This window comes from Bos javanicus, chromosome 22 (assembly GCF_032452875.1).
Source record: "Bos javanicus breed banteng chromosome 22, ARS-OSU_banteng_1.0, whole genome shotgun sequence".
NCBI classification, from domain to species: Eukaryota; Metazoa; Chordata; class Mammalia; order Artiodactyla; family Bovidae; genus Bos; species Bos javanicus.
The window spans coordinates 47,073,674-47,087,356 of NC_083889.1; the positions used below are offsets into that span (position 1 = coordinate 47,073,674).

Genomic DNA, 13,683 nt, shown 5'->3' on the forward strand with positions numbered 1-13,683 from the left:
AACTATAGAGACCAAACAGGTCAGCAACCCAAGGTGACTCTAGCCATTTCCAATCGCTTCTCCACTTTTCTGCACATATGGTCTTCAACACACTTGTGAAATATCTCAGTCTCAATGTGAAAGACTGGGTGCCACTAAGGAGTAGCTAAATCCATTCCAAATGAAAAGAAAATAACAGCAAGCAACACTTTGGCTGCTGCCAGATTCCATTTTCAGAGTCTCCACTTCATACTTCTCATCAAAACCAAGTTAGAGTGTGACAGCAAAAGAGATGGATTCCTGATAATTGTGAAAGATGATTTTTTTGAAATTAAGAACCTTATTTGATCTTGGGTGATATTCACCAAGGTCACTAACTGTATGCTTGTGTTATACAGCTGGTAAGAAAAAATAAGGTGATGTTGAGGCAACAGCAGCAGCACATCTTACTACCTAGTTGAGGCAATGGCAGTCCCGTTTAGAGCCTTGGAACAATCTTTCCAAGGACCAGTGATCACTGGACCATAAAGAACTTTCCTGAGGACACCACAAAATGAATCTGTTTTCATTGAGCCTTTAATTAAAAGGACCAAGAATATCAAACCAAAGTAAGGTTTTATTCATCTCCTTGGCTGTGGAAAGATTAAAAGCAGAATGTTTATTTGTAAAATATATTTTAAATTCACTCACAGTTTTTACTATTTTTTGCATCAATATCATACTATTTTTAGTAAATTACTTACAATTTACTATTTATAATAGTTATTTACAATACTATTATTACATATTACAATACTATTATTTATAGTACTAATACTGACAATAATCTTTCTGTTCATAAGTGATAATGTGTTTTGACTACATTTGAAACACTAGGAGTTGTTCTGGAAATTTTGTTCACAAATAACATAATTGTTCAAGTGAAAGGCAAAACAGTACTTAATCTAAGACAGAATCTAAATGGCCATGTCGATTGGGTTAAATAGATACATCAACTTCCACTTCATTACAAAGAGGAAGTAATTTGCACTAACTCTTCCTCTGAGCACAACTTTAAAAACCTGGATAAAGTAGGGGAGAAAACATTTTAAGTACATTAAAGATGACAGTAAGTGAGGAATTGCTTGGCCATGATCCCAGAGATGGGACTTCAGGGAGGTGAGTCTGTCATTGAGGTTACTGTTGCCCAAGAGGAACTGGCCAAGCAGGGCTGGTAATGGCCTCACTAAGTGAGGGGTGGACATTTAGAATCCTGGCTTAAGGGGAAACTGAGAAGACAGGAGACTTGTTCTTCATCGGATAATATTTGTATCTTTTGACTTTTATATTCTATACAGGCACCACATTAACACAAAACAAAAAGACCTAAAGGACTATGAAATTCTCTGCTCCAAACCATTTAGAGAGTAAGACTAATAAATCATATGTTTCTTAAAGTTAACAGGCACATATCTATATTCTAGATTTTCAAAATGTAAAAGTCAGTGTTACTTGAGACTTCACACAGCGATAGAATATACACTTCTGTTATATTTCGTTACCGCATTTTTTAGGAATATAGACATAAGGCTTTAAAGCAATACTTTTTTGGTACTACAGAATATAATTCTAAAAATAATAAGTGTGTTTTTAATAATCAGTTAATTCCCCCCGGATACAACACAACCAACACCCAAGTCTCTGATGATCGGTTTTACTTTACAAATCTGTACCAGTATTTCCTTCCATTTACCATTGTACCATTAGAGTACCACATTACTAAGATCTGATCATGAGTTTAAAAGGTTAGAAATTATAATTGAAATAGTATTTCTCTTCCTGTAACAGAATCACAGGTAGACTCTAGATATTCCTTATTCATTTAAAGAGATGTGTTTAAATTAGGATCACTAATGAAACTGATAATATAATTAACTTTGTGATAAGGCAAAAGGAGAAGGGGAAACAGAGGATGAAGTGGTTGGAGAGCATCACCGACTCAATAAACATGAATTTGAGCAAACTCCAGGAGATAGAGGAGGACTGGGAAGCCTGGTGTGCTGCAGTGGATGGGGCCACAAAGAGTCGGACTTGACTTAGCAACTCAACAGTAACAATACATACTTTAGAGACTAAAGATGAAATCCCCAACTTTTTAATCCACCAAATTCTCCAAAGAAGTTAGTATTGTGAATTTCTAGTGTTTTTTCCCATTTTTGATGCAGAAAATGAGTTCAAATAGTTTAAGAAAGTGACTGGTAGAGCAGTAAAACCATCAGTTCAACTGAAAGGATGAAGTGCTTATACTGGTTCAAAAAAGTAAGCTCCTGATTTGCACAGCATGTCCAGTCTGAGACTACATGACTTAAAAGGAATAAAAAAAAAAGTTACTGTTAAAACATCAGTAAAGAATATAAGGTAGAAAAAAAAAGACAAAGAGCTGAGACATCTGAGCCCTGGTGAAATAAAGAATACAAAGGCAGTAATTAGAACAAACTCATAAAAAAGTTAATGAAGAACATAAATGCCATCTGTTTCCCGTGTTCCTTAAAGGCAGTACTGAAGGCATCTTATTGTTTTGACATTACGCAGCATTCCTTCACTGCTGCTGTTTAGGTGCTGAGTTGTGTCTCTTTTGTGACCCCAAGGACTGTAGCCCCCCAGCAACTCTGTCCATAGGATTTTCCAGGCGAGAGTACTGGAGTGAGTTGCCATTTCCTTCTCCAGGGCATCTCCCCAATCCAGGGATTGAACCTGCATTGATAGGTGGGTTCTTTACCACTGAGCCACCAGGGAAACCCATTCCTTCACTGCTGCTGCTGCTGCTAAGTCGCTTCAGTCGTGTCCGACTCTGTGCGACGCCATAGACGGCAGCCCACTAGGCTCCTCTGTCCCTGGGATTCTCCAGGCAAGAATACTGGAGTGGGTTGCCATTTCCTTCTCCAATGCATTAAAGTGAGAAGGGAAAGTGAAGTCGCTCAGTTGTGCCCGACTCTTAGCGACCCCATGGACTGCAGCCTACCAGGCTCCTCCATCCATGGGATTTTCCAGGCAAGAGTACTGGAGTGGGTTGCCATTGCCTTCTCCATTCCTTCACTATATTGTAGTAAATATCACCTCTCTTTACCCATGTGGTTTAAGTGGGATTGACTCCAGTCCCAGCTCCAGGGGTATTTGTCATTTAGAATAGCCCTTCCCTCTGGCTAAGGGATTGGAACAGAGAAGCCTAGGTCATCAATTTAGAGATGCTTAGGTTTCCCCGGTGGCTCAGCTGGTAAAGAATCTACCTGCAAGGGAGGAGATCTGGGCTCGATCCCTGGGGTGGGAAGATCTCCTGGAGAAAGGCATGGCAACCCACTCCAGTGTATTTGCCTGGAGAATCCCCATGGACAGAGGAGCCTGGCAGGCTGCAGTCCATGGGGGTCTCAAAGAGTTGGACACAACTGAGCCACTAAGCACAGCACAGCACAGGGGGATTTTATGCTTAGGGTGTCTAGAAAAGAAAAAGTATGTGAAGCTATTTTGTAAATTTGAGAAAACTGAGATGCGTTTAGGCTTCAGAGACCACCTCCCATTCCGTGAGTACCACATTGGATTATAGCCCCCTTTTCTCAATACAGTGCCTCTACCTGTGTGTGCAGAGGCAGTAGAGCCCAGGAGTTTGCTTTATTTTGGGGCAGGGGGTGGTGCTGGCTGTACCATGCAGCTTGTGGGACGTTAGTTCCCTGACCAGGGGTTGAACCCAGCCCTCAGTAGTGAAAGCAGAGAATTGCCAGGGAATTCTCTAGCATAGGAGTTAAGCGCATAAACTATAGAGCCAAACTCTTAGTCTTAATCTCAGCTGTTTCTTGCTAGCTGTGTGACCCTGGGCAAGTCATTTGGGCTCTTTACGACTCAGTTTCCTTATCTGTAAAATGAGAAAAACTGTAGAGCTCAATAATGTTGAGGTCTAAATGAATTAATACATCAAAGCACTTAGAACATTGCTTAATACAGGGTAGTGAAAGTCGCTCAGTCCTGTCCAACGCTTTGCGACCCCATGGACTGAATTCTCCTGGCCAGAATACTGGAATGGGTAGCCTTTCCCTTCTCCAGGGGATCTTCCCAACCCAGGGATCAAACCCAGGTCTCCCACATTGCAGGCAGATTCTTTACCAGCTGAGCCACAAGGGAAGATCAAGTATAGACTGGAGTGGGTAGCCTATCCCTTCTCCAGCAGATCTTCCCGACCCAGGAATCAAACCAGGGTGTCCTGCATTGCAGGCAGATTCTTTACCAACTGAGCTACGAGGGAAGCCCCAGTAAGTACTATATAAATGTTAGCTATTATTGTTGTTGTCATAAGGATTAAACTAATGAGTAAAACGCTTAGAACAGTGCCTGACACATAGTAAATTGTGCATAAATATTATTCATTATTAAGACCATTCAGTCATTCAGCTCTTCAACAGATATTTACTGAGTACATTTTCTGTGCCAGGCTAATAACATCTTCACTGTAGCCCAGTGTACTAGACAAATACCTGACTGAGAATATACACGTGTCTATATAAATAGACACCACCAAGGGACTTTCACTACCCTGTACTAATATTAGTTCCCTTCCACCTTTTGGGACTGGGGAGATTTTTAGGGGCCTTTTGGATCCCTCTCTCTTTCTCTCCCTCCCTCTCTACCAACAAATACCTGAATACCTACTACCTGCCAAGGACTATGACAGACCTTAAAGATGTAAGAGGGAACAAGGCAGGTAAGATTCTGGACCTCTTACATCTTTTGTTTTCTGGAAAGAAACAAGCCAGTTATGACATAAAATATTTTCACATTGTGATAAGTACTATGAAGAAAATAATCATGGAGATGACAGCCCCAGAGAAGGAAGTCAGAAGTGGTGACACTTAAGCCCTAAGACCTAAAAGATGAAAGGAGCTGGCTGTGCAAGAAGTCAGGGTAAAGAGTGCCCCAGGAGGAAGGAAAAGCACATGCAGTCTTGCAGGCAGCAAAGAACTTGGGTGTTTGAGACTAAATGAACAGTGCTGCTAGAGCAAAATTTCCCTGGGATTGTGGCAGGAGGTGTAGTGAAGGGGGAATCAAATGGATATAGTGAGTCATGAAGGGCCCGTAGATGCTGACAAGGAACTGGATCTTAGGACCAATAGGAAATCACTAAATTTTAGTGTCTAATAGGTTGCAGGAAATTACTTCCTCTTTAAGACCACTCTTGCTGCAATGTGAAAAACTGCTTAAGGCTGGTAAGGGTGGAAGCTGGGATTTCAGGTGGAAGACAACTAGACAACAGCAGGTAAGACATGATGATGGCATGGCTTGTGTTAAGAAAGGTCCTTGCGAAAATTAATGACCCCATGTCAATATTTGTGCAGAAAGAAACCTCTATGATTGCGATGCAAAAATTTCAGATGAAGGATATTGTCTTGTCCTAGAATGCACTTTGGGGGCAGGGGGAATTGCTGTTGAAGAAGTCAACATGAAAATAAATATTTGTTTATTCTAGATATAGGAACTTACAATCTTAGCACACATCGTTAAATGCAAAATATTATTTCCAAAATGTAATTTTCAATTTCATTTTAGTTTAGATGATTAGGAACTTTCTGAGGATACAACACACATGGCTTGACAACTGGAGGAAAAAAAAAAAAAAGGGTGTCCACGCAGAAAGAACAGCCAGGGACAAAAGCAACGGGACAAGAATGAGACTGCCATAGTAAAGGACCAGAAAGTAGCCCAGTGGCTGGAGGAGTAAGTAGCCATCAGCACAAGGTATGTGGTCCATTTTTAATCAATGACCAGGAGATGGCTTCTCATTCATCTGTCACCTCCACACTGCCCGTATATCACACAACGACGGTGTGCTCAGTCTCAGTCGCTTCTATCCATGGGATTTCCCATGCAAGAATACTGGAGTGGGATGCCATTTCCTTCTTCAGGGGATCTTCCGCACCCACGGATGGAACCCGCATTTTCTGAGTTGGGAGGCGTGAGCCACCACCAGGGAAGCCCTATATCACGCAGTAGCCAGGAAATTAAAAAAAAAAAAACTAGCAGAGTAAGGTATAGCTACCTCGCGCTACAGTATTTTTCAGCTATCTCACAAGAGCTGATAAAAACTCCATCCACTTCCAGCGAACCAGGAATAGAAACACTAGTTCTAAAGAGAATTAGCCCATCGTCTAGAGAGTGCCTGTGTAGTCCCGACGGCTTCACGATAAGGCTCTTTTCGGTTTGATCACCGTCTTAAGGCCCCTCCCGGCACACCCTCAAAGATCCACAATTTTGGAAAATTCTCAGGAACCTCCTCCTGCGAGCGGTTCTTCAAGCCACTCCACACGTAGCCTTGCCTCCCCAGCCTTGGGCCCTCCAAACTAGAAAGCGGCGCCTCTTGCTCCAGCCGGAGCAAACCAGCTCTCCTAGAAAAAGCGAATGTTCACAGACTAAAACCGCAACATCACTTCCGATCCCCGGCCCCAGCCGCCGCTTTACACCGGAAGTCGCCGGCGTGACGTGGCCAAAACGCCCGTCGGGGGCGTGTCCCCGTAGAGCCAATGGGCTCTGTCCACCTCCCTTCTCTGTCACCGTTTTGTCGATTCACGGCCTGTGATGTAAGAGGGAGGCGCGGAGGGAGATAAGGAATCCAAGAGGGGTCAGGCGTCGCCGTCGCCCTGAAGACGGAGGAGGAGCAAGATGGTTTACATCTCGAATGGTGAGTTGAAGGGGCAAAGTGGGAGACCTCCGTGCTGGGAAGCCGGACCCCGGGTTTCTTCCATCCTCGCCCGCCGGCCTGGCACCGCTTTCCCGGGCACGCCCCCCGGCCAAATGGAGCTGGGGGCGAAGTCGCCCCGGCCTGCAGCTCCTCAGCCGATCGTCCCTGAGCCGGCGGCGGGGCTGAGGTCCCCTTGATGACTGCTATGCCGAGCGTCCGGCGATCTCGCCCTCCTGGAGCTTCTGCTTGTGGGTCTTGAAAAGTGGTCTTTCCTTTTCGGGCGTCAGTGTCCTTAAGTATTAATAGTGAAGACCACAGTGTTTACACCATCTGCGTTGCGTTATGCCTTTTTTAAAAGAGTCGCTCGTGTGTCCACGCATTCAGTCTCTATATCGCCTTATCCGGGTGAAACGTATTGTCTGTTTTGCGGGTGGAGACTTAGCTGCAGCCGGATTAATTAGTTTGCCCAGGATCACAGAAGTAGTTCTGATGGTTTATTGGGGTTTCTAACGCCGGTAGGCTGACGTCAGCTTCCTTGCGGTTATCTACTACGCTGCCTCTTTCCGTAACTTGTAATAGCCTGGACTAAAAGCTTTGGATAGACTTTTTCCCTACAGGTGAGAGAGAGCTCGTCATGCAGGTAATTTTCTGCCCTAATATCAAGGGGCATAGGGAGAAACAGCACTCCCTGTGGGAACAAGCTGATTATTCCTGGAATGGAAAAGCTGAGAGAGACTTAATTCAGTGGTTCCCCAAAGACAGTGAATGGAAAGAAAGACACAGTATGACTGGGAAAAATGTCAGAACTGCCTGCCCAGTTGTTTGACTCAGGTAACACAAATGTCCTGGTGCCCTCTTAACTAGTTCTTGAATCACAGGAGCCAGGTCCTGGTTTCGTTTGAATCATCTGTTTATCTTAAGAGGCTATGAAGACACTGTAGTCTGAAGTCTTCTGGCTGAGCACACTTTGCATTTCTTTGCTTTTCAAAATCTCTCTTCTGCTCCGAAACTCAAAAGTTTCGTCTTGGTTTTAGGCACTTGCAGACTTTGTGTTACATCCTTTGTGGTTAAGGCTGGCAGCTTCTATTATTTACTGACTACTTACATATATTTGTAGCGTGTCTTATGTATGCCTTGTCGTCTTTCATCTACATAAATGAAGTCTTATACAAGTCGAATCTCACTTGTATAGTTGAGAAATGCCAGTTGCATTCAAGCCACTTATTTCTATCTGAGGAGAAGTTTCTGCCTTCAGAAACTGGGAGAAAAAGCACAAAAAACTGAATGGTACAAATGCATTCAATAGGCTCTTTAGAACTGCATAGGAAGAAATTGACCAGTTCTAGTTAGATCTCTTTTCTTAGAAGGACTGTATCAGTATTTCATAGGTGACAAAAATTTTCTCTTACTGTCAGATGACTTTTTCTTTTTCCAATAATTCTGTATGATGACTAGTCTTGGAATGCTTTTTCTTAGAGAAGGAAAATGTCTCAATGATGCAGAGCTAGTAAAAGGCCAAACAAAGCCAGTCACATACTGTTGGTATTGTTCAGTTGCTCAGTCATGTCGGTGTCAGACTCTTTGCAGCCCCATGGATTGTAGCCCACCAGGCTTCTCTGTCCATGGCATTTGCCAGGCAAGAATACGAGAGTGGGCTGCCATTTCCTTCTCCAGGGGATCCTCCCAACCCCGGGATCTTCCGGACCCAGGGATCAAACCCATGTCTCCTGCATTGCAGGTGGTTTCTTTACCACTGAGCCACCTGGGAAGCCCTCACACTGTAGTAGCCCCCTTTTCTCAATAGCTGTGTAAGAGCTCAGATCCGAGTGGATACTGAAAGTAAGCTGGTCTGTGAAAGAGGAAAAGTAAGCTGTAGCTGGGGGTGGGGGTGTGTGTGGGGGGTGGCAGTGAGTGTGGTGAAGCCCAAAGCCCTTGGGAAAATGGAGAGAACATGTAGTTGACAGATGGCTCTTCTCTCAAAATATTCTGACCTGTTGATTGACAAGACTGAAACTCTATATTCACTTTTCCTGATATAGCTTCTATTATTTAAAGTGGTTTGAAAAGTAGATGCATTTTTCTGTTAGATAAAACTGGAGTCTGTAATTAGGATCAACAGCATTCTGTTAAAGAAATAGCCATAAGCCAAATGCTCTTTAGTACTTCAGTTCAGTTCAGTTCAGTTCAGTCGCTCAGTTGTGTCCAACTCTTTGCAACCCCTTAGAGCACACAAATTTTTTGACTTTTAGGAATTTTAACATAACAACTGTTATGTGCTTATAAAGATTTTAAGAGTATGTATAAACAGTCTTTTTATCTAGGCAAGAGACTTTGCAAGTGAAAGAGATACTCCAAACACATTTAGGAAATGGAAGTGGTGTGAGCATTCTTTATACTCATTCATCTCATTTGTTTCCTCAAAATGCTTGAATAAACAGATATTTGTACACCCATGCTCTTAGTAGCATGTTCACAGTAGCCAAAACATAGAAGCAACCCAAGTGCCCATCAATAGATGAATGGATAAACAAAATGTAGTATATGCATACAGTGGAATATTCATCAGCCTAAAGGAAGCGTATTTTGACATATTCTACAATATGGATGAATCCTGAAAATATTGTACTAAGTGAAATAGCCAGTTGTTAAAGTACAAATAGTGTATGATTCCTCATACAAGTTTCCTAGAGCAGTCAAGTTCATAGGGACACCAAGTAGAATGGTGGTTTTCAGGGTCTGGGGAGCGGAGAAATGGGAAGTTGGTGTTTAAGGGGTGTGGGGTTGTTTGGGGAAGATGAAAACGCTCTGGAAGTAGCTGATGATGATGGTTGTACGGTAATGTACTTAATGCCATAGAATTATACACTTGAAATGATTAAAGTGATAACATTTTTTGTGTATATTTTACCTCATTAAAAAAAAAAGAAAAATTCTTGAAATATTACCCACCAAAAATTACAAACTATCAGATCAGATCAGTTGCTCAGTCGTGTCCAACTCTTTGCGAAACCCATGAATCGCAGCACACCAGGCCTCCCTGTCCATCACCAACTCCGGGAGTTCACTGAGACTCACGTCCATCGAGTCAGTGATGCCATCCAGCCATCTCATCCTCTGTTGTCCCCTTCTCCTCTTGCCCCCAATCCCTCCCAGCATCAGAGTCTTCTCCAATGAGTCAACTCTTCACATGAGGTGGCCAAGGTACTGGAGTTTCAGCTTTAGCATCATTCCTTCCAAAGAAATCCCAGGGCTGATCTCCTTCAGAATGGACTGGTTGGATCTCCTTGCAGTCCAAGGGACTCTCAAGAGTCTTCTCCAACACCACACTTCAAAGCATCAATTCTTCAGCGCTCAGCCTTCTTCACAGTCCAACTCTCACATCCATACATGATCACTGGAAAAACCATAGCCTTGACTAGACAGACCTTTGTTGGCAAAGTAATGTCTCTGTTTTTGAATATGCTATCTAGGTTGGACATAACTTTCCTTCCAAGGAGTAGGCATCTTTTAATTTCATGGCTGCAGTCACCATCTGCAGTGATTTTGGAGCCCCCCAAAATAAACTCTGACACTGTTTCCACTGTTTCTCCATCTATTTCCCATAAAGTGATGGGACCGGATGCCATGATCTTCATTTTCTGAATGTTGAGCTTTAAGCCAACTTTTTCACTCTCCTCTTTCACTTTCATCAAGAGGCTTTTGAGTTCCTCTTCACTTTCTGCCATAAAGGTGGTGTCATCTGCATATCTGAGGTTATTGATATTTCTCCCGGCAATCTTGATTCCAGTTTGTGTTTCTTCCAGTCCAGCGTTTCTCCTGATGTACTCTGCATATAAGTTAAATAGAAGGCATTATTTGACATATGAAAGGAATGACGTCTAGATCACAGAGCTTCTCTTCCCCAAACCTTTCCTTAGGACCATATACGCATAACAGACTTCTCCTTGCATAGACTATTTGGAACAGCGAACATGTTGAAAATTGAGCTTATGATTGTTACCTGACTGATTAAGTGTAATGTTTCTTGTGTTAGGGATTTGTAGCACTAACCAAAGTTTCTTCATTCTTATCTGCAGGACAAGTGTTGGACAGCAGGAGTCAGTCCCCATGGAGATTATCTTTTATAACAGATTTCTTCTGGGGAATAGCTGAGTTTGTGGTTTTGTTGTAAGTATAGCAGTGCTGTTAACAGCCCTGATATTTAAGTTGACAGGGGTACATTAGAGACATTACGGTGGTATCTTAAACAAGCTCAGCTTTCCTGAAGCAGTTTTCAATTGTGAATTTTATTAATAGTTTTTCTAAGAGAGCTGAAGACCTGTACACTGGTAAAACTCCCCTCAAACACCTTGTATGATTATAAATATCTTCTTGAGTTAGTAAGGTTGACCATGACTTAGCCCTCGTGGTAACCATTTCAGCCTGCAGCTATGGGGCCAGACCAACTCCTTCTGTTGCCCAGTGACATACCTCACTTTCTGTACGTGCAACTATTATTGCACAGTATACATTGAGTAAACAAGGGGAATTAGATCTTGAATTTTAAGAGCTCCCAAGCCATAAACATTTTTTCTTAAATGAAGGATTAGCATCAATACACAGGATACACATAATTCACCATAATTTCAAGCAATTCTTAGTTAAATTCTTTTTTTTTTTGGTCTTTCATATTCTGTTTTATGAAAATTTTTCATCAACTACTAAAAATTCTTACTCATCCAAAATTTAAACATACATTTGAGTGTCTCATGGGCCAAGAACTGCAGAGATGTGGGAGATAGTTTCTTCATTGACTTTAATGTCAGTAAATACTTTCATTTTACAAGGGGCCTTGGGGGAGGGCATGATGGTGGGAGGTGGACATCAGAGGAGGTTATTCCAGGTGGGAGAGACACAAGAAAGATGGCAGAGGAGTTTGAAAATCAGCCTATGGTATTTACACTTAATTTGATGGTAGCTCTGGTATATAAAGTTTAATCTGATGGCTGCATGTAGCATAAATTAAAAGGGTAAAATGGAAGAGACTACCATAGAGAAATACAACAGGGGACAGAGAGGCCTAAGTTTGGTACTCACTGCAAAACTTCTTTGCAGTCTCTTACAAATTTCACCTCCATATTGTTTAATTAATTTAGTTAAATTTTAATTTAATTTAGTTAAATCCTTTCCCCTTTACAAATAAAATTCCATTTAAATGAATTCCCAGAAAGCCCTGTGCCTCTGGCATACCACCTCAACCCCTCCTTCCCCAGGGTAACATTAGGTAAGCTTTTGGCACAGGAAATACACATGCAGTACTTTAAAAGCAGTCTCTGGGGCTTAACAATCAAGACAGAGCAGAGGAAGAAAGTTGGAGTTGACTCTGGTTTCAGAGTCATTCGTAGACTCTGTGTAGAAGAGTTACAGCAAATAAGAAAGACAAGGGATGGTAGCTTCAGCACAGAACACAGCATACTACGTTGAAACCTGTGTTTGTGATAGATGGTGTTGTCTAGCTGGCCTCAAGAAAAGGAGCTTTGGAGCTAAGTTAGTTTAGTCTTCCTCCCACAAAGATGATAGTTGAAGCCATGGAAATTTTACAGTGTTGAAAGTGGATCTTCTGTTGTTTTCTGCTCCTTTCAGTTTCAGAACTCTGCTTCAACAAGATGTGAAAAAGAGAAGAGGCTACGGAAGCTCATCTGATTCCAGATATGATGACGGAAGAGGGTATAACTTTTTAAATTAATAAAAGATGTTTTTACCCCTCTGTGTAATTTATTAAATTAAAAATAGGCAGACAGACATATTAGGCTCATTTAAAGGCTTAAATTCTGTTTACAAAATTAATGCATTATTGTAAATCAAATAAGTTGCCTCTGATTTGATAATCTGAATTAATCTGACAAAGCTAAATGTATCAAATATCCTATGGGAAAAGTCTAAATTAGAGATTGAAAAGCGATGGTCAACATTAAAATCTAGAGATTTCACTTCAGAGTCTATAGATTTCCAGCTGCTAATGGAAATCTCAAGATCCAGCAGCACTGGGTGAGGCTTGTGTTTCCATATGGCTAAAATAAACTGGAGTTGGGTTTCAGATAGGCATTTTAGGAGCTGTTGTTCCATTTATCATAATTCTTGCTTGACTCATGTATGTAATGTATCTATGTGGTCTCTTTCAGTATTTGAATTTTCAACTCAGATCTAAATAAATGGTAGTTCCTATTTTAAATTAAGAAAAAGATCTATTTGAGTGTTTGAAAAGAACCTACTAAACAGTAGAAATTAACTTTTCTTATCTTAGGCCACCAGGAAACCCCCCCAGAAGAAGAATGGGTCGAATTAATCATCTGCAGGGCCCTAATCCTCCTCCAATGGCCGGTGGATGAGGAAGGTAACTTACAGTCTGCAGTTTTCCAGAGATTTCATTTTGAAAATGCCTCCTTAGGAAGGCTGTCTTTAGGAAAATAGATGTCACAGCATTTTATACTCAGATGTCTTATTTGGAAAAATATTTATATCTTAACCCTTGAAAAATTATCTTTTGAATCAAAATGTCTTTTGAAGAAAGTTTTATAACATGCAATGACTGAGTTTTTCATACAGATCCGAATTACCAATTAGTAACTATTATAATGTTCTCTTTTAGGTAAATGTCTGCTCTAAGAAGCAGACAACTGGATGTGCACATTAATAGCAGAAGGAAACCATCAAGAAATGGAATATGGATCATGCTGGACAAGTTAGATGAATGTGTACGTCTAAACAAGGATTGCTCTGTGTCCTCACAGACGAATGAGGTCATGCTGGGAATTCCCTCCGCAGGGATCTGGCATGACTGACACGCAGTTCTATAAATGCACGTTTGTCTCATCTTTTTTGTATTGTCTGTGAAAGTGTTAATATAGTTTTAATAAGTAAATATTTTTAGGTTACAAAGCTGACTTCTCAACTTCTCATCTTTATAAAATTAAAACTCAAAAAGCTGCAAATTTGAAGGAAAATAAAAGACTGTATATTGATTA

At 41.4% G+C, this 13,683-nt stretch overlaps 1 protein-coding gene across 2 annotated transcripts; it reads left to right on the forward strand.

Moving 5' to 3' along the window:
* Nucleotides 1–6,552: 6,552 nt before the first annotated feature.
* Nucleotides 6,553–13,683, forward strand: SELENOK (selenoprotein K). Of its 2 annotated transcripts, XM_061396646.1 has the most exons (5): nt 6,554–6,679; nt 10,756–10,846; nt 12,302–12,385; nt 12,963–13,052; nt 13,308–13,683. In XM_061396646.1, the coding sequence occupies exons 1-5, from the start codon at nt 6,661–6,663 to the stop codon at nt 13,309–13,311; spliced, it is 288 nt and encodes a 95-aa protein (XP_061252630.1). In that variant the 5' UTR covers nt 6,554–6,660; the 3' UTR covers nt 13,312–13,683. The 2 variants fall into 2 exon arrangements, with proteins under 2 accessions (XP_061252631.1, XP_061252630.1); XM_061396647.1 differs by lacking the exon at nt 13,308–13,683 and having other exon boundaries at nt 6,553–6,679; nt 12,963–13,056.